This window comes from Chiloscyllium punctatum, chromosome 7 (assembly GCF_047496795.1).
Source record: "Chiloscyllium punctatum isolate Juve2018m chromosome 7, sChiPun1.3, whole genome shotgun sequence".
Classification (NCBI taxonomy): domain Eukaryota; kingdom Metazoa; phylum Chordata; class Chondrichthyes; order Orectolobiformes; family Hemiscylliidae; genus Chiloscyllium; species Chiloscyllium punctatum.
Window position 1 is genome coordinate 81,368,948 of NC_092745.1, and position 18,086 is coordinate 81,387,033.

Below are 18,086 nucleotides of genomic sequence, written 5' to 3' on the forward strand. Positions count from 1 at the left end.
ACTAGGTTGATTCCGGAGTTGAAGGGGTTGGCTTTTGAGGAGAGACCGAGTAGTCTGGGATTATATTCATTGGAATTCAGAAGAATGAAGGGGTGATCTTATAGAAACATATAAAATTATGAAGGGAATAGATACGGTAGAAGTAGTGAGGATGTTTCCACTGTCAGGTGAAACTAGGACAAGAGGGCATAGCCTCAAGATCAGAGAGAGCAGATTGAGGACTGAATTGAGAAGGAACTTCTCCACCCAGAGGGTTGTAAATCTATGGAATTCCTTGTCCAATGAAGTAGTCAACGCTACTTCAGTAAACATTTTTAAAGCTAGGATAGATTTTTTTTCCAACAATGAAAAATTTAAGGGACTGGGTGAGAGTGTGGGTAAGTGGAGCTGATGCCATGAAAAGATCAACCATAATTGTATTGAATGGCAGAGCAGGCTCAGAGGGCCAGATGGCTTAATCCTGCTCCTACTTCTTACGTTCTTATGTAAGCCACTTCGGGTTGACATGCTATAATTTGTCAATCACAATTTAATCATTCATTTATCTTATTGTTGTTTGTAGGATCAGGCCGTGCATGCATGGATGGATTATACATCTGCCCACTTATCAACAATAACTGCACTGCCAAAAGTAACTTATTCCATTACGTAAAATTCTTCCAGATATTTCTGAGACAAGCTGAGGTATTATATAAATGCCAATCTTGCCAACATCATAATTCTGCCTTTAGTCAGTAATCCCATCAACAACAGTGCTGTGCTCTAAATATAATTACTTTTCATCTTTTACACATATAACAGATTCTATAGTTACTATAAATTTTGCAGGAAACTGTCAATATGTATTTGCCCATTAATAGTTTTGAAACATAATTTTGTGTATCAATTAAGAGTTTCAGTTGTCAATCCAGTCATTTTTGATAGGAGAACAATATCTATTTATGTACCTCAATTTTTGACTTCCTGACGAATTGCTTGAGTTGTCATAAGCATGGGATACAGGTCCTTTTAAGAAAGACAAACAAAGATGTACAGTCAAAGCAAAATGTGGAAGTACAATTAACAGATATTATCTTTATTTTGGGGTTTGCATTTAAATCTCTTATTACAAATCTGCAAAAAAGATACTAAAAGGAGAAATTAACTTTTCAACATCAACATCAGGTGGCACAGTGCACAGTGGTTAGCACTGCTGCCTCACAGCGCCACAGACCTGGGTTCAATTCCCGCCTCGGGCAACTGCCTGTGTGGAATTTGCACATTCTCCCTGTGTCTGTGTGGGTTTCCTCCGGGTGCTCCAGTTTCCTCTCAGTCTAAAGATGTGCAGGTTAGGTCAACTGGCCATGCTAAACTGCCCGTAGTGTTAGGTGAAGGGCTATATGTAGGGAAATGGGTCTGGGTGGGTTGCTCTTCAGGGCGTCGGTGTGGACTTGTTGGGCCGAAGGGCCTGTTTCCACACTAAGTAATCTAATCTATGACAGGAACAAGATGCTCACTGCACCTAAACAACTGGATTTAAATTTGAAGTTGACTGCTATAAAACTGCACTCGTATTTCAATCCTATTGCTTGATGCTTATTGCTGCTTGTAATTTTACTACCTGGACATCTACCATCAATCAGCAAGTTTCAGCAATTTGGCTTTGTCAACAGGACATCCAGTGGAGGTGAGAATTCATTGCATTCTATAATTTGTTTCTAGGCCCTTGGCCCACAGGGTTTGGGAAGAGGGGTGGGGTGGTGGTTCCCCTTTTGCCTTTTGTTTAAAAAAGACCATCACCTCTGCAATGATGTTTTTGGATTGTATGCGTGTGGGATCACTGGGATAGAGTTAGAATTCCAGATCATTGCTTAGGTGTTTGCTACTTGCATAAAAACAAGCTTTATTCCAAATCATTTTGAGTTCCTAATAACGTCGAGTTAAAAGTATCCCAGATAAACATTTAATTTTCTTTTGGATTTCAGTACCCAAAGAGAAGCAATTGGCTATTTTGGTAACTGGATCAACAAATTTGTACTAATGATGTGACTGGTGAAGTAGTGGATCTTAATTAGAGGGCAAATCTTAGCAGGAGTTATACACTTAATGGTAAGGTCCTAGGGAGTGTTGCTGAACAAAGAGACCTTGGAGTGCAGGTTCATAGCTCCTTGAAAGTGAAGTCGCAGGTAGATAGGATAGTGAAGGCGGCGTTTGGTATGCTTTCCTTTATTGGTCAGAGTATTGAGTACAGGAGTTGGGAGGTCATGTTACAGCTGTACAGGACATCGGTTAGGCCACTGTTGGAATACTGCGTGCAATTCTGGGCCCCTTCCTATCACAAAGATGTTGTGAAGCTTGAAAGGGTTCAGAAAGGATTTACAAGGATGTTGCCAGGGTTGGAGGATCTGAGCTATAGGGAGAGGCTGAACAGGCTGGAGCTGTTTTCCCTGGAGCGTCAGAGGCTGAGGGGTGACCTTATAGAGGTTTACAAAATTATGAGGGGCATGGATAGGATAAATAGGCAAAGTCTTTTCCCTGGGGTCGGGGAGTCCAGAACTAGAGGGCATAGGTTTAGGGTGAGAGGGGAAAGATACAAAAGAGACCTAAAAGGCAACTTTTTCACGCAGAGGGTGGTAAATTTATGGAATGAGCTGCCAGAGGATGTGGTGGAGGCTGGTACAATTGCACCATTTAAGAGGCATTTGGATGGGTATATGAATAGGAAGGGTTTGGAGGGATATGGGCTGGGTGCTGGCAGGTGGTACTAGATTGGGTTGGGATATCTGGTCGGCATGGACGAGTTGGACTGAAGGGTCTGTTTCCATGCTGTACATCTCTATGACTCCTCCCATCATAATTGTAACACTATGTTGCCTGGAATTTCACATTTCTATCCTTCCAAATCGGGTTTCTATTTACTGAAACTACTCTCAAAGTCACAAATGACATCTCATATGACAGATAAAAGTAAACTTTCCCTCCTTGCCCCTCTCAAAATATCTACACCACAAACCATTCTACTCCAGTATCTCTGCACTGCCATCCAACTAGACAGAACTGCTCCCTTATGGTTACATTTTTATCAGTCTAGTCATAGCCAGGGAATCTCTTGAAATGGTTTCTCAAAGATCTGTCCTTCACCTTGTCCTACTTCTTATCTACATGTTCTCGATTACATCATTGAAAACACACCATTAGGTTTCATATTATACCACTGACTGTTACTGAATTATTATTTGACATCAAACACTGGATTGGTAGACATTTTCTCCAATTCAATGGCTGAAACCTTTTCTTGGCAGTTCTTAACTCAAACTCTATTCTTTGATGACCAACTCAATCCTTCTCCCTGGCAACAACCTAGGATGGACCCAGTCCACTTGCAACCTTGGAATCACATGCAATCCTGAGATGAACTTCTGAACCAGATAATGGTGTCATCAATATGACTGGAAAAGCACAGCCGGTCAGGCAGCATCCGAGGAACAGGGGGGTTGATGTTTCAAGCATAAGCTCTTCATCAGGAATGAAGAGCTTATGCTAGAAACGTTGACTCTCCTGCTCCTCAGATGCTGCCTGACCAGCTGTGCTTTTTAAGCACCACAATGTTTGACTTGGATATCCTCACTTTCTTCTCATCAATATGACTGCTCATTTCCACCTCCATTACAATTCATCTTCATTCATGCTTTGTCATCTCCAAACTTGCAATTCCAATGCGCCAATAGCAGGTCTTCTGCCTTTTAATTTCCATCAATTTGAAGTCATCCAAAGTTCAGCTGTCCACATTTTAACACACACTCAGTCCTTTTCCCCATCACAAGGCATTTGTTCGGATACATTGAAAATTTTCTTGATTTCAAATCACTCGATGTAGATAGGGAGGGAAAGATTGTAATCTCCTTCAACCCTACAACTTCAAGGATTCTGTGCTGCTCTATTTCAGGCTTCTTGTTTACGATAGTGACCATTCCTTCAGTTTCCTTAGCCATGGACTCTTAAATTTCATCTCTATTTCACTCTCCTCTGTTTATACATTCCTTAAAATGTAATTCTTTCACCATGCTTTTCATTACATGGCCTAATATCACATGTGCTTTGATGCTATAATTTGTTGAAAACGTGTTGCTGGAAAAGCGCAGCAGGTCAGGCAGCTTCCAAGGAGCAGGAGAATTGACGTTTTAGGTATGAGCCCTTCTTCAGGAATGCCCGAAACGTCGATTCGCCTGCTCCTTAGATGCTGCCTGACCTGCTGCGCTTTTCCAGCAACTCATTTTCAGCTCTGATCTCCAGCATCTGCAGTCCTCACTTTCTCCTGCTATAATTTGTTCTACAGTGCTCTTTTGCAGAGCTTTGGGCCAAGACACACAAGACGCTACATAAATTTAATTAAAGTTTTTTTTTGCCACTGTCCAGATCATTAATCCAGGCTTCTGGATTACTAATTCACTAATATAACCACTGATCTACGATAAGTATTCTGCTGACTTTAGTGAAAGCTATTTTAACAATGGAAGAAAACAGATCTTCGAGGTCAGTTGACAACCTTTAACAGTTAATAGAACAGAATAATCTGCATTCAATTCTCTCAGCAGATACCCCCCATCAATCATCTCAACAATCTCATCTTTCATTAGAATTAAATTAAGAGTATCCTTCGAAAAGAAAAAAAAATCAGTGTGATTTTTAGCATTAAAAATATAAAAAAAAAATTCTTACCTAATTCAGGTTGCAGGATATATGAGGAACTGAAGTAGAATATTAAAAAATATTAATGCAAGGAGCTTTTCTTGAAATTGAAAAGAAAGTTTTAAAATTATTTGTCTTTTAAAAGAAATTAAGTGAACTTAATTATTGTATAAATGGTGTCAATTTTACCTTTCATGTCCCATTCTTTTCTTTTCTTTTCCTTTTTGTAAGATTTTTGTCAGGGGGTTTACCTTATTTCCACTGTTAATACAACATAAAATGTAAGAATATATTTTTATAAAGGCTTGACATACAATCGAGTTTTCAGCACATAAACTTAAATATGCATCTAAATGGGTAGCACACTATATTACATTTTCTTATCTGCGCAGACTCATTTGATTTTTCAGTAAAAGTGAACAGGTGCTGCCAGTAGTTTTGTTGATGCTATTTACAATGACTCTTATGCCATCATTTGTTTCACTTTGACTTGCCTTGCCACTTCTCTTGAACCTCTGACGTGAACATAAAAGATTCAGTGGCTCTATTGACAACATCTAAAAACAGACTATCTGGACATTATCACTTTTCTATGGTTTATGGAAACTTACTATACACACACTGGCTGCCACATTCCCCACAGCAGTGGTTTCAATTCAATTTCTCTCGTATTTCAGGAGGACCGGTTCAGAAAGAGGAGATTTGGCACAATAATAAACATTAATTTATTTTTAAAACGCCAAAGCAATAAATCCATCATATAAACTAACGAGTAATGATTTGAAATAGCCAATAAAAGAAGTGCCAAGCAGCAGAGCTAATCAGTAGAATCCTTTTTTGTCATCTCAGTGAAGAAACAAAGCTAGAAAGAGACAGATTCATCCCCAAGTCCTCATCACCAGGTAACGGGTTGGACACTACAGCTGAATGAAGGAACTGACTTTCACTAACACGGAGTTTGACTCCACCTCTAATGGTATACACTTGGTGTCTTTAAAGCAATTCATATGCAAGTGTGGTTCAGATGCCAGCTGCCTTTCTACTTGACTCTTCTTCCTCTTCCAGCCTACTTTGGTAGATAAGTTTTTTTTAGTGAGAAGGAGCAAGGGAAGGGTGGATTGGTGTGCGTTTGGATTTCCTCTTCCCACATAAACACATGCCTTCACTTTCTCTTTCTCGCTCTCTCATGCGCACACACAGGTGTGCTTCACAACTTATACAGGAGTCATACAGAAATTGGCACCTGTTAGTGACAGTGTCTCCTTTTCTCATGTCCTGCTGCCAACTTGATGCCTGGCCCTGCTTGCCATCTGGAGCCCAAGCCCGCTCAGTCTGCCAGCTACCATCCTGTCCTTTGTAGCAGTCTGTCAGGTGTTGAGTGTCCACTGCTCTCCCTGGTTCTGCCTTCAACTGGAATCTTCAGCACTCCTAAATTTCAAAATGGTTGTACCTAGTACAACCTATGTGCAGAGGCAATTCTAAACAGTGCAGCAGTCAAAGTAATCATTTGCTTTTTCACATAACTGAAGTCATAGAAATTTCTACACCAGAAAATATTAAATTGTTACCAATAAGTTTGTGATTTTTGTTTGTCAGCTTAGGACCCTGTAACTTAGATTTGAATTATTACCCTCAAAGTTTTGTTTAATGGACATTAAGAAAATACTTGATATAATTTAGTAGTGATAGAGAACATGAGGATCAGTCATATTTGTTGAGGGTTGAATTTGAAGTTTCAATTTAACCTAGCAATTGGAAAGAGTGCAGAAGAAATTTACAAGGATGTTGCCAGGACTCAACAGTCTGAGTTATAAAGAGAGGTTGGACAAGCTAGGACTGTTTTCCTTTAGAGCTTAGGAGCCTCAGGGGGACGTTATTGAGGTGAATAAGATAACGAGAGACATGGATAGGGAGAATGCACTCAGTCTTTTTCCCCCCAAGGCTGGGGAATTGAGCACTAGAGGACATCAGTTTAAGGGTAGAGAGGAAAGAATCAAAGGGAACCAGAGGGACAACTTTCTTACACAAGGTGGTACATACATGGAATAAACTGCCAGTAGAAGTAGTTGAGGGGGAGCATTAACAACATTTAAAAGGTGTTTGGACAAATACAAGGATAGGAAACATTGAGAAGGATATGGGCCAAGTGCAGGGACATGGGGTTAGTGTGGATGGACATGTTGGTCAGCATGGATCAATTTGGGCCATCAAACTTTATGACTCTATAACTATATATTCTTTCCAGAGACTATATATTCAAAGACTCATTCTCACACACATTTGCTGCTGATAGGTTCATTAGTTAGCCCTTTAGAAGGGTAGGAGATGTAATGTATGAGAAATTAGCCTCTGATTGGTTCACAGGTTCTCAACCATTTTTCAAAAGATGGCCTTGTAGTCCAATAGTAGTGTCTCTACCTCTGAGCCAGGAGACCTGGATTCAATTCCCATCTGCTCCAGAGGTTTGTAATAACATCCCCGAACAGGTTGATTTGAAAATGTCCATATTTTTCCACGTGACTGATTCCATGACTTGGACAAGGTCCTTACCAGCATAAATGTGAACAATCCAGACTGTGCGCTCAACAAGTCTTCTGTATAGTGCTACGGAGGTGTAGTAAACTACATCTTGTTATCCATGCTTCTTCTACAGGGACATATTCATGATCCATCCTCCATCACGGACTACTAGACAGCCCCACTGACTAGCATGGGAAGCAGGATTGGCAGCACCAATCCACCTCAACTACAAGCCAGTAGTGGTTAGTACCCAGATACCACATCAGATCATAATACGTTGCTGCAATACATCTTGAGAATGGTGCATGTTACTGGGACTGGGCATCAGTGGTGAGGGGAGCAAATGTTGATGGTGGAGAATAGTGTGCTAATCAAACAGGCTATTTAGTCCTGGTTGGTGTTAAGCTTAGAGAATGTTTTTGGAGTTGCGTTCATCCAGGCAAGTGGAGAGAATTCCAACACACTCCTGACTTGTGCCCTGTAGATGTTGGATAGCCTTTTGGAGTTAGGAGAAGAGTTACTGCATAATTCACAGCTTCTGCTATGATCTTATAGCCACACTATTCACATGGCTAGGCCAGTTCAGTTTATGGTCAGTGATAATCCCCAGGATTTTGATAGTAGTGATGTTATGCCATTTAATGTCAAGGGGTGGAGGGAGTTGTTGGTGGTGGTTAGACTCTATTTTGTTGAAGATGGTCACTTCTGGGTGGTTGGGGTGGATTGCTACGACCAGACTTTCTCAATATTGTGTACTACACATTTTAAAAAAATTCTTTGATAGGATTGCATCACTGACAACCACTTATTGTTGCTCATCCCTAATTGCCGTTGAATGGAATAGCTAACTAGAGCATTTCAGGGGGCAGTTAGAAGTCAAGCACATGGCTGCAGGTCTGGGGTCAAATGTAGACCTGTGTCAGGTAAAGATGGCAGATTTTGTCCTGTGAAGGACATCAGCAAACCAAACAGATTTGCACAACAATTAATGATAGTTTCACAGTCACCATTAGAGATCAAATTCCATTTGCAGATTTTATTCATCAAATTTAAATTTCACCAGTAGCTGCGGTTTAATTTTGACCCATGTTCCCAGAGCATTAAGTTAGGTCATTTGAATTAAAATATTTCTCTGATCAAAATAAATAGTAAAATGTATAGGTAAAAAAAAAGATATTAAGACCACTTTATATGTAACAAATGTACAAAGTTGCCATCACACCCAGATCAGGGGTGAGGTTGAGAAGACAGGACCCCAATGGGTGAACCCACATGGTTAGCAGTACCCTGTAACACAAATCAGCTGTCCAACCAACGAAGCTAACCAACCTGACAAGTTTTATTGCTCTAAAGCTTGAAAGGAGAGGAACAAATAACAATCATTGCGCCAGGACAGAAAGGACACTGCAACGAAGCTCAACTAATCTTGTATCATAAAATATTGGATAAATTCATGGTTCTTGAAATTTTCACCAACTTATACAGGAGATTTAATGACAACTTGCAAGAGATTTTGCTCAAATTATATGATATTTAAAAACTTGATCACCAACCTGTTTCTTTTCTCAGATTCCTTTTTGGTATCCATTGCTTCAGTGGATTGCCCAGAGTCTTATTTTATTCACGAAACAAAAAAAAAGTATATGCAATTCAAAACAAGTAATATTTGTATTTACATCTGTTGACTAAAATTGAAATCTTTTCACAACACAGAATCCCCATTAAAATGCAATGTTGTTTACTTTGAATAACTGATAGAATTTAACATATTTCATAGCAAAAACATGCACCTGAAAGCTATGGTTGTCAATTCTCACTGGGCAAAACATTCTTAGAGTCTTGATACTGCATACAGTATTTGATCCTAGCCTGTACAACCATTGCTCGTAAGACACCCAGTCAATTTAGTAACTATTGAACTGTTTCCAACGGACGTATATTCTAGCTTAAATTAGGATCAAATACTGTACACAGTACCATAAATGTGCCCTCACAAATGCCCTGTACAAATGAAGCATAACCTCCCTCCGTTGTACTCAAACGTCCTTCGTAAGAAGTAAGAACATTTTATTAACTTTCCTAATTATGCTCCACCTGTACACTAGCCTTTTGTGACTGGTGCACGAGGACATCTATAGCCCTCTGCATCCTCTCCCTATATAGACAGTATGCATTTTTACATTCTTGTCATAATGGACAATTTCACATTTTCCCATATTATACTTCATATTCCAAATCCATGCTGTGTCCATTCATTTAACAAATATCCTTTTGTGGCTTCCAAATAATCTTTTCACAACTTACTTTATCTTTGTATCATCAGCAAATTTAGCAACCATATCTTGTGTCCCTCCATCTATGTTATTTTTATAAATTATAAGTTGAGAGTCCAGCACTGATCCCCTGTGGTACACCTCTCATTCATCTTGCCAAATGAAATCCATTTATGCCTACTCAGTTTCCTTCTAACTAGCTAATCATTCACTCCCTACATGATGAGCTATTACCGTCTACAATAATTGTTGATATGCTGCCTTATCAAATGCTTTTTGGAAATCTAAGTACAGAACATCCATCAGTTCCCCATTATCCATAACACTGCCATTACTATTTCAAAAAGAACTCCAATACATTGCTTAAGCAAGTTCCCTTTCACAAATCCATTGTGACTCTGCCCAGTTACCTTAACTTCTCGAACAGCCCTGCTTCAATTTCATCGGCTCAGACATTATGAAAGGCTTACCATAAATCCTGACAGTGTTCAGCAATTCAGCTTGGACACAAATACAGGGCCCCCTTCCCTAACTGTAGATAGGATCGGAGTCATTGACTCAAACAAATAGGTGTTTGCATATTTGGGACTGTTAAGGAGTCAGTGAAAAATTCATTGCTCCTAGGGTGAAATACCCTACGAACTGTAAAAGAGTTTGACAGAGATTGTGGAGGTCTTCTTGATAGACCTTGAAAAGAAAAACATTGGAAAATCTCTGGAGTAGTTGGCCTACAGCAGACGTGTGTGGATGTCACAGCTGGGTACATAGCATTGGCAGCTCCAGGAGCAGAGAGATCTGACTTTAAAACAATTTAAAAAGTTCAAGAAACTAAAAGGCAGGGAGAAGAGAGAAAAAAAAAATCAGACAATGGGTAGATGTGGCTGCTCTTTCCAATGATCAAGTAAATGGGAATTCAAAGCAGCAAGCTCTTCTAATGTTTTGCTAAACTTTAGTGCCAAGCTGTGAACCACAGGTCACCTTGAAAATCAGGTCAGGTATCCTTGGACTTTCCTGGGAGAGTTTAGGAGAGAGGTTCTTTCAGTGGCTCCAACTAATGCTGGAGCTTAGGTGAAAATACATACCTCTGTCTAGCGTAGGGAGGCAAATCAGCCTGGCAAATACACCCGGTACAGTGAAAAGACAAGGGCAGAAAGGGTAGGCAATGAAGCATTCAGCAAAATTCAAACAGAAGTCACAAACCTGCAGAAGTCACTTTTCTCTAGTAAAGCTAAAGCAGAAGAGGACAACGAGCTGGATGATGATGATGGAAATGGTCAGAAATTTGACCTCTCCACTGCCACAATCCAAAATCATTACCACCAAAAGTAGTAGGTTTCAAGATGAGAAGAACCCATACATACAGGTCCAGTCAGCGTTAAAAGGGATCATCAGAAAGCACCATGGATTCAAAAAGCATTAAATTGAAAAAAAAGTTTAAAACAAGATTTTGTGCTGTGAAGCACTGTGATTTGTTCCCAAAACATGCAGCTAAACTGAAATTTGGCAGAACTCCTAGCTTAAACTAAGAATTTGAAAACTGACTTAAGGAGTAAACACAAAATAAGAGATTTGGAAAAGGTTCCATTCCTTTCTTATAGTCAGTTGTAGATTTTTTTTGTATCAACCAGCTCATATCTGTTTGGAAACATCTCTGAAGCAGGCAGAACTTGAGACCAGGCCTCCTGACTTAGAGGATGGGACACTATCACTATCCCACATGAGCCCTTCAAACAATTACCCTGTTTTTTTAATTTTAGTTGTTTTTGTAGGCTAGTGTCCATCTTTAATTCTTCTGTCTTAGAAGACAAGTTGAGTGAGAAACATCTTACAAAAGCATCAAACATTTTGAAAACTTTGGAATACTTGAGAAAAATGGAAGAAAAGATAATATTTTTCTTGAGGTTTAAAATAAAGTTCAGCTCCTGACTCCTTGGAAAAGGTCTTCCTTTTTAAAAAGGTACATAAATTAATACATTGGCATGAGATAATGAAAATCTAGAGTAGTTGGCCAACAGCACACGCATGTGATGTCACAGCTGGGTACATAGCATTGGCGGCTCCAGGAGCAGAGAGATCTGACTTTGAAACAATGTAAAAAAGTTCAAGAAACTAAAAGGCATCCTGTGGAGAAACCAAAGAGAAATTGAGGAGATCAAAATTTAATGCTGCATTCTAACCTTTCTGCCTTGAGCAGAATTCTGGGTCTTCTGTTTACGTGGTAGATATTTGCAAATTTAACAAGATTTATGGCACTTCAAGAATTTGACCACACTTTGGAAAAGCACGGTGGCTCAGTTGTTAGCACTGCTGGTTCACAGTACCAGGGATCTGGGTTCAATTCCACCCTCAGGCAACTGTCTGTGTGGAGTTTGTATATTCTCCCTCTGTCAGCATGGGTTTCTGCTGGATGCTCCGGTTTCCTCCCTGAGTCCAAAGGTATGCACGTTAGGTGGATTGGCCATGCTAAATTACCCATTGTGATTAAGGATGTGTAGATTGGGTGCATTAGCCCTAAGATTTGCAGGATTACAAGGATAGAGTGGGGTGTTGAATCTGATGGGATCCTCTTTAGAGGGTTGGTGTGGACTCGTTGGGCCAAATGGCCTGTTTCCACCCTATAGGGATTCTATGTATTCCTGATGAAGGGCTTTTGCCTGAAATGTCGATTTTACTGCTCCTTGGATGCTGCTTGAATTGCTGTGCTTTTCCAGCAGCACTCTAATCTAGACTCTGGTTTCCAGCATCTGCAGTCATTGTTATGTAACTGCAGATCTTTGAAAAATTCACCATATGAGCTCGATAATTGCAAAATGTAAATTTTAAATCTTGCTAAACTTTAGCACTCTACATTTATGGATATGACTGGACAATTTTAGCCATTGAGCTAGTATCACAGTGGATTTTATTTCTGTATATAACAGGTTTTGACAGTCATCTAAGTATTGATAGTACAGCAAGGGACACAGGAGTTCTGAAAATTCAAGAATTGAACTACATGTTTGGACTACATCTTTGAGAAATTTGAACTTGCCATGTGTTATCTTCACAGATATGATGATAATGGAAGATGCGAAAGTAACCTTTAAACTGAATGTAAATCACATGCGCCTCAGATAGAAGAATACCATGTAAAGCTATTAAGTCTGTGTATAATCATTTCGGATCTTGGGATTGATAAAGTAACTTGATACAAACTGCATTTCAAGTACTCAAAAGGAACATTTACATGAACTTTAAGGGGGCAAACAAGCTTAAAATTAAAATACAATTCAATGGAAACAACCGATGTAGTTTTAATTTGTTTTAAAACTTTGGCAAAGATCATTTGGAAAGAAATAAACTGATCATGAACAAAACTTGTCAGTCAGTCCAACACCACCTCTCAGGCTGTACATTTAAAAAATCATCAGGAGTGTTGTTCCCATATTTGAATTTGGTGTAATTTTAAAAAGGAAAAGTTGAGCATAACCTAGCAAGATGCTTTTTAGAAAATGTGTTTTATTTCAAAAAGACAGAACGAATGAGCAAAATGTGATAATGCCTGGAACCACATGGTAATGTTTGATTTCTGTTTTAAAAGGTATTAAAAACATCTTTTATTGGACATTAAAGGATGCTCCAGAGTTTATGAAATAGAATGATAATTAGTGAAATGTCCTGTTTAGAATAATGGGTAGTGAGAAGAAAAATGGCACAATATCAAATAGGAATAGTTCATCTTAGAGTAATTAAGTGCAATATTTAAAAGTGAAAGGAATCATAGAAACTCAGCAGCAGGCTATTCAGCCCATCGAGTCCACACTGACTCTCTGAAGAGCATTCCAAGCAGACCCATGCCCCTACCCTATCCCTGCATTTCCCTTGTCTAATCCACCTAGTGTCCTGGGATGTGCTGGCTATCAGCAATTTAGTGTGGCCAATTCACTTAATCTGCACATCTTTGGACCGTGGGAGGAAACCAGAGTCACCGGAGGAAACTCACGTAGACACAGAGAATGTGAAAACTCCACACAGACAGTTGCCCAAGGGTGGAACTGAAACCGGGTCCTGGCACTGCGAGGCAGCAGTGCTAACCACAGAGTCAATGTGCTGCCCTTGGAATGTGTAAATGAAATTAATAAGTTGACATCTCTCTCATGGAAATGTGAATCATTGCCTATGTAGATTTTAAGACAGTTCAGTACTTCAGCTACCACCCTAAATACTGGGACCAATTTGGGACGATATACATACCCTCTTTTTCCCATCCACTTTTGATCTTTCAATGAGATCACTTCAAAAGTCAAGAACATGTGACATTACCTTAGAATGTTAGTCTATGCATGCAGAAATGACTTGTTGTTATGTCTGAAGTAACAAACATGAGGGAATGCATGGTGAAAATGGTGAAAGCAGCACAGAGCCATACATCTACAACTACTTAACAAAATGGTTTCTGTGGCCAGAAATCAATTTTTTAAGCAACAAGACATAGATACATAATTCAATGAGAAACTCACATCAAGGTGGTGAGATGGAGGCAAAATTAAAGCAAAAGAAATGTCAAGCTGGAACAATTGACTGCTAAAGGGGGAAAAATCCTCAATAAATTTATTCTAAAAATTCAGTACAGGTGAAGGACAAGCTGGAGAATTGTTTGAGCACGTATAATCTACTGCTGTAATTGTATGTACCATAACCAGCCAAGGACAAGCCACAATCCACAGAGGATATAAAGGATAGTTTTAATGTGGAACCAGGGAAAATAAAAGGAAGAAATCCAACAGCTTGATCCAAGGAAAAAAAATGAAAAATCAAAAATAAAAACACAGGGAGACAAAGGGGAGAATGAAACCAGGCAAATAAATGCTCACCATTAGAGATACAGAGCTAGTATGTTACAAACAAACACTTGGACAATTGGAAACCTTTCTACTCCTTCCAACCCATTAAAACAACTTGGTGGTCTCTGTACCATACCTAAACGATTGTTCCTTGACTAAATTAATAAACTCTGAAAATTCCTCATGAATCATTGACTACCTGGTCCAATATGTAACAAACATGCCATAAGCAAGATGTCCCAAAAAGTGAGTTAAACTAATTTTCTCCAATTCCTAAACATCCCAGCTTTTCAAACCTCAAGTTTTCCTTTACCTTACATTTTAAATTTTCAAACCAGAAACTAAAATTTGTATTCCTAAAATACATTAAATCATGAAATTACATATTTATAACAGTTTTATGTAAATTAACAAGTTGAAACACATGAACCAATCATAGGCAATGTGTTAAAAAAAGGTACAGCAACATCTAGCCTGTATAATCAAGTAATCAGCTGAATGGAACAAAATTCTAATAAAACACTTACCAACATTTTGAAGTGATGTGGAACACAGTTCAGGAGTTCTGTGGAAGAATTGTCCCCATTAATGAAACATGCAACTTCCACACCATTTTCTCTACCTTGCACCATACAGTTTAATGCAAATGAATAAAATGAGCTTTTGTTCTACAACAGCAGATTATCTGCACTCATAATTTCAACAAGTTAAGATATGGCACAACATTTATTTGTCAGGAAAGTTGTCAGCTGGAAAATAATCTTAAATTCAGCACAGAAGTCTTGGAAAATATCAATCTCATGACTGGGTACGACTGTAAACAGCAGGAACCATAAGGTATCAAGTTTGATCTATACTGAAGCATTTGGCCTATATTGCTAAACTCCACAAAACCAAGTTTACAAGCTGATGAAATAGTGACAATAGCCAGTGAAGAACTAAAAGAAAAAAAAAAGAGGAAGAAACTAAAATAAGAAGTTGGGATTTAATCAAGAAATTCTTAAGTATTGCTAACAGTGCATTTTGTAGATTTTAGACTCACTGATTTCAATCATAATACTAGCCCATTCGGCTGGACAGCTTGTTTGTAACACAGTGCTACTATCAGCATATATTCAATTCCCACACAATGAAGGATTCTGCATCTCAAACTTTTTTCTCATCTGAGGCATGGTGACTCTCAGGTTAAACCACCAACAGTTATCTCTCTCTAATGGGAAAACAGCCCTATGGTCTGAACAGACTATGACGACTTTATTTTACTTACACCTCATCTAGATCCATCTTTCATTTCTTTACTGGTGTATTATCATCTTCTGCTTTGTTGATTTGCATCAACATCCTTTTGTCATTTACTTTTGCTTACTTTCCCATTTAGGGCAGCACAATGGCTCAGTGGTTAGCACTGCTACCTCACAGCACCAGGGACCCAGGTTCATTTCCCCACTCAGGTGACTGCCTCTGTAGAATTTGCCCATTCTCCCAGTTATGTGTGGGTCTCTGCTGGGTGCTCTGGTTTCCTCCCTCAATCCAAAGATGTGCAGGTTAGGTGGATTAGCCATGGGAAATGCAGGCTTACAGGGACAGGGTAGGAGTCTGGGTTGGAGCTCTCCAGAGATTGAATAGCCTGCTCTCACACTGGAGGGATTCTGTCACAAAGCTTTAGATGTGAAGTATCGATATGCAGGTTTCCTTGCAGCCTTTGGAGTCCTCGTTTTACAGCAGACCATTCTTTCACTCAACAGGTTCTCTACCAGAAGTCAGCATGATTGTATAAAAGGAGGCTGCAGAAGAAGATTGAGAGCCTGCAGTTGCTCCTGGAGCTGAGCAAAGGACTGATCTATAATTCTGTGGATGAAAGAGGGTGGAAACGTAGGATCTCAGTTGTTATCCCTAGGGATGATGTCCAAATCCCATATGACCATAAGACATGGGACAGAAATTAGGCCATTCAGCTCAGCGAGTCTGCTCCACCATTCAATCATGGCAGATAAGCTTCTCAACCTCATTCTCCCCATAATCCCAGTTCTTGGAAATGTAACAAGAATGTGGATTATGTTCAACGACAATCGGGCCATAATTTTAAAACCTAAGGCAGGAGATTTAATAAGGCATTGGAGGAAAAAACATTTTCACCCAGAAGGTGGAGGTCTTCTGGAATGCACTGCCTGGGAGAACAGTTGAGATGCAAAACCTCACAACCTTTAAAAGCTCATCCAAGTACTTTCTAAAGTGTCATTCCATTCAAAGCTATGGGCCAAGTGGTTATGAATGTAGGTCACAGTGTATTTTTGCAGCACAGACTCGATGGACCAAAAGGCCTCTTCTGTACTGTATGTTTCTATGACCTTATGACTGACTGGCAGTGCTTGTGTAGGAGTTTGCAAAGATGATGTTTGGGGAAAATGCTCTTGTTTCGCTTCACCTTCAAGTAGGACTTAGTCATTAAACGTGTTCTCGCCTCCTTTGAATTGCAGGTTTTCCAAGAGTCAAAAAACACATCAGCCATGAATCAACGTGCGAAGCAAGTCAAAAGAGACTGTCAGCCTCTAAAATATTTAGCTAGCCAACCCGCCTCCCGGTCAGGATTGGCAGTCCTCCCTTACTTCCATGTTTCTTAAATACAGCAGATGTTTTGACTGAAGGCCAATTTAGGTTTGGTTTGAGATATTTTAATACTCTACCTGACCCTAACTTACCTGCTTCTGGTGGTAACATTTAATCTTTTGGAATTTTCCATTGCATGTGAATGCCAATTGGTAGAGGGAACAGAATATAAAGAAAAGATAGGTGTATTAACAAAAAGGATCTGTTTAATTTGAAGAAATAAAAAAAAATCTATACAGAAGAGAAAAAACAAGTAGCAACATATTTATTTTGCTGTACCAAAAGTAGGTAAATTGTTTACTGAAAGAAATTTGTACCTACATTTCAGGAAGACCAACGTCATCATATATTTCCTCAAATGTCTCTGGTTGTTTCAAAATTCTTTTACTAATTTCCTTAATTTCGGCATTATCCACTTTCACAGCGTCAATCTGGATGTAACCATCTGTAATAATAAAAAGTCAGACTCCTTGATGGACCTTTCAGAAGCAGCAATGAAATATTTCATTACCCATCATTACCCAACAGGTCTTCATCCCATCTGATTGAATAGATTAGCAAAGGGTGAAAGCAGCTGTTTCACAACTTTTCTGGGAAATACTTTAAGTTTGAAGCCAGTTAAAAGCAGATCTGTAAAATAAAATGTTGTGAGAGCACAAAAATCTATTTTTTTTAAAAAAGAGGGCTTGACATGCTAACTCTATGGTGGCCTTCCACCCAGTGTTAATTTATATTACAACAGTGACTAGACTTCAAAAGCACTTCATCAGCTGTAAAGTGCATTGAGAAATTCAGTGGGCGTGAGAAGTACTTATGTAAATACAAATCTTTCTGCATTGGATGGGTAGGCGTTTGTAAATGAGTTGATCTAAGTAACAAAGGATTAAAGAATCCAAATCATTTCCTCATCCGTGTGGACAGCTTAAAATCACATGTCAGACCGGTAAGGAACACTATAATGAAACAGCAAAATTTGTGAAACAAACATGTTGTTGACTTGTATTATTTACTTCAAAATGGAAGTTCAATATAATGTTCATCTCCAAGTATTACTGGCTGCTTTATAAGAAATACTTGGAACTGAAGGGAAATTTCTTCACCTTAAATCATAATTGTCTTTTGTCTCAAGGACATTTTTGTTCCATTTGGCCTTCCCCCCCCAATTTTTCTCTCTCATTTTGAAGGCACTGACACT

The 18,086-nt window shown here is 39.1% G+C and overlaps 1 protein-coding gene across 3 annotated transcripts in view; it reads right to left on the bottom strand.

The window, feature by feature from the left end:
- Positions 1-18,086, bottom strand: part of LOC140479869 (uncharacterized) — an 88,547-nt gene that overhangs the window by 31,613 nt on the left and 38,848 nt on the right. For all 3 annotated transcript variants that reach the window (XM_072574198.1, XM_072574197.1, XM_072574196.1), the window contains exons 6-11: positions 17,213-17,336; positions 14,812-14,849; positions 8,742-8,799; positions 4,858-4,929; positions 4,699-4,727; positions 948-1,005 (exon numbers count right to left, since the gene is read on the bottom strand). In XM_072574198.1, coding sequence (XP_072430299.1) covers positions 948-1,005; positions 4,699-4,727; positions 4,858-4,929; positions 8,742-8,799; positions 14,812-14,849; positions 17,213-17,336 — 379 coding nt within the window. The remainder of the gene's footprint in view (positions 1-947; positions 1,006-4,698; positions 4,728-4,857; positions 4,930-8,741; positions 8,800-14,811; positions 14,850-17,212; positions 17,337-18,086) is intronic.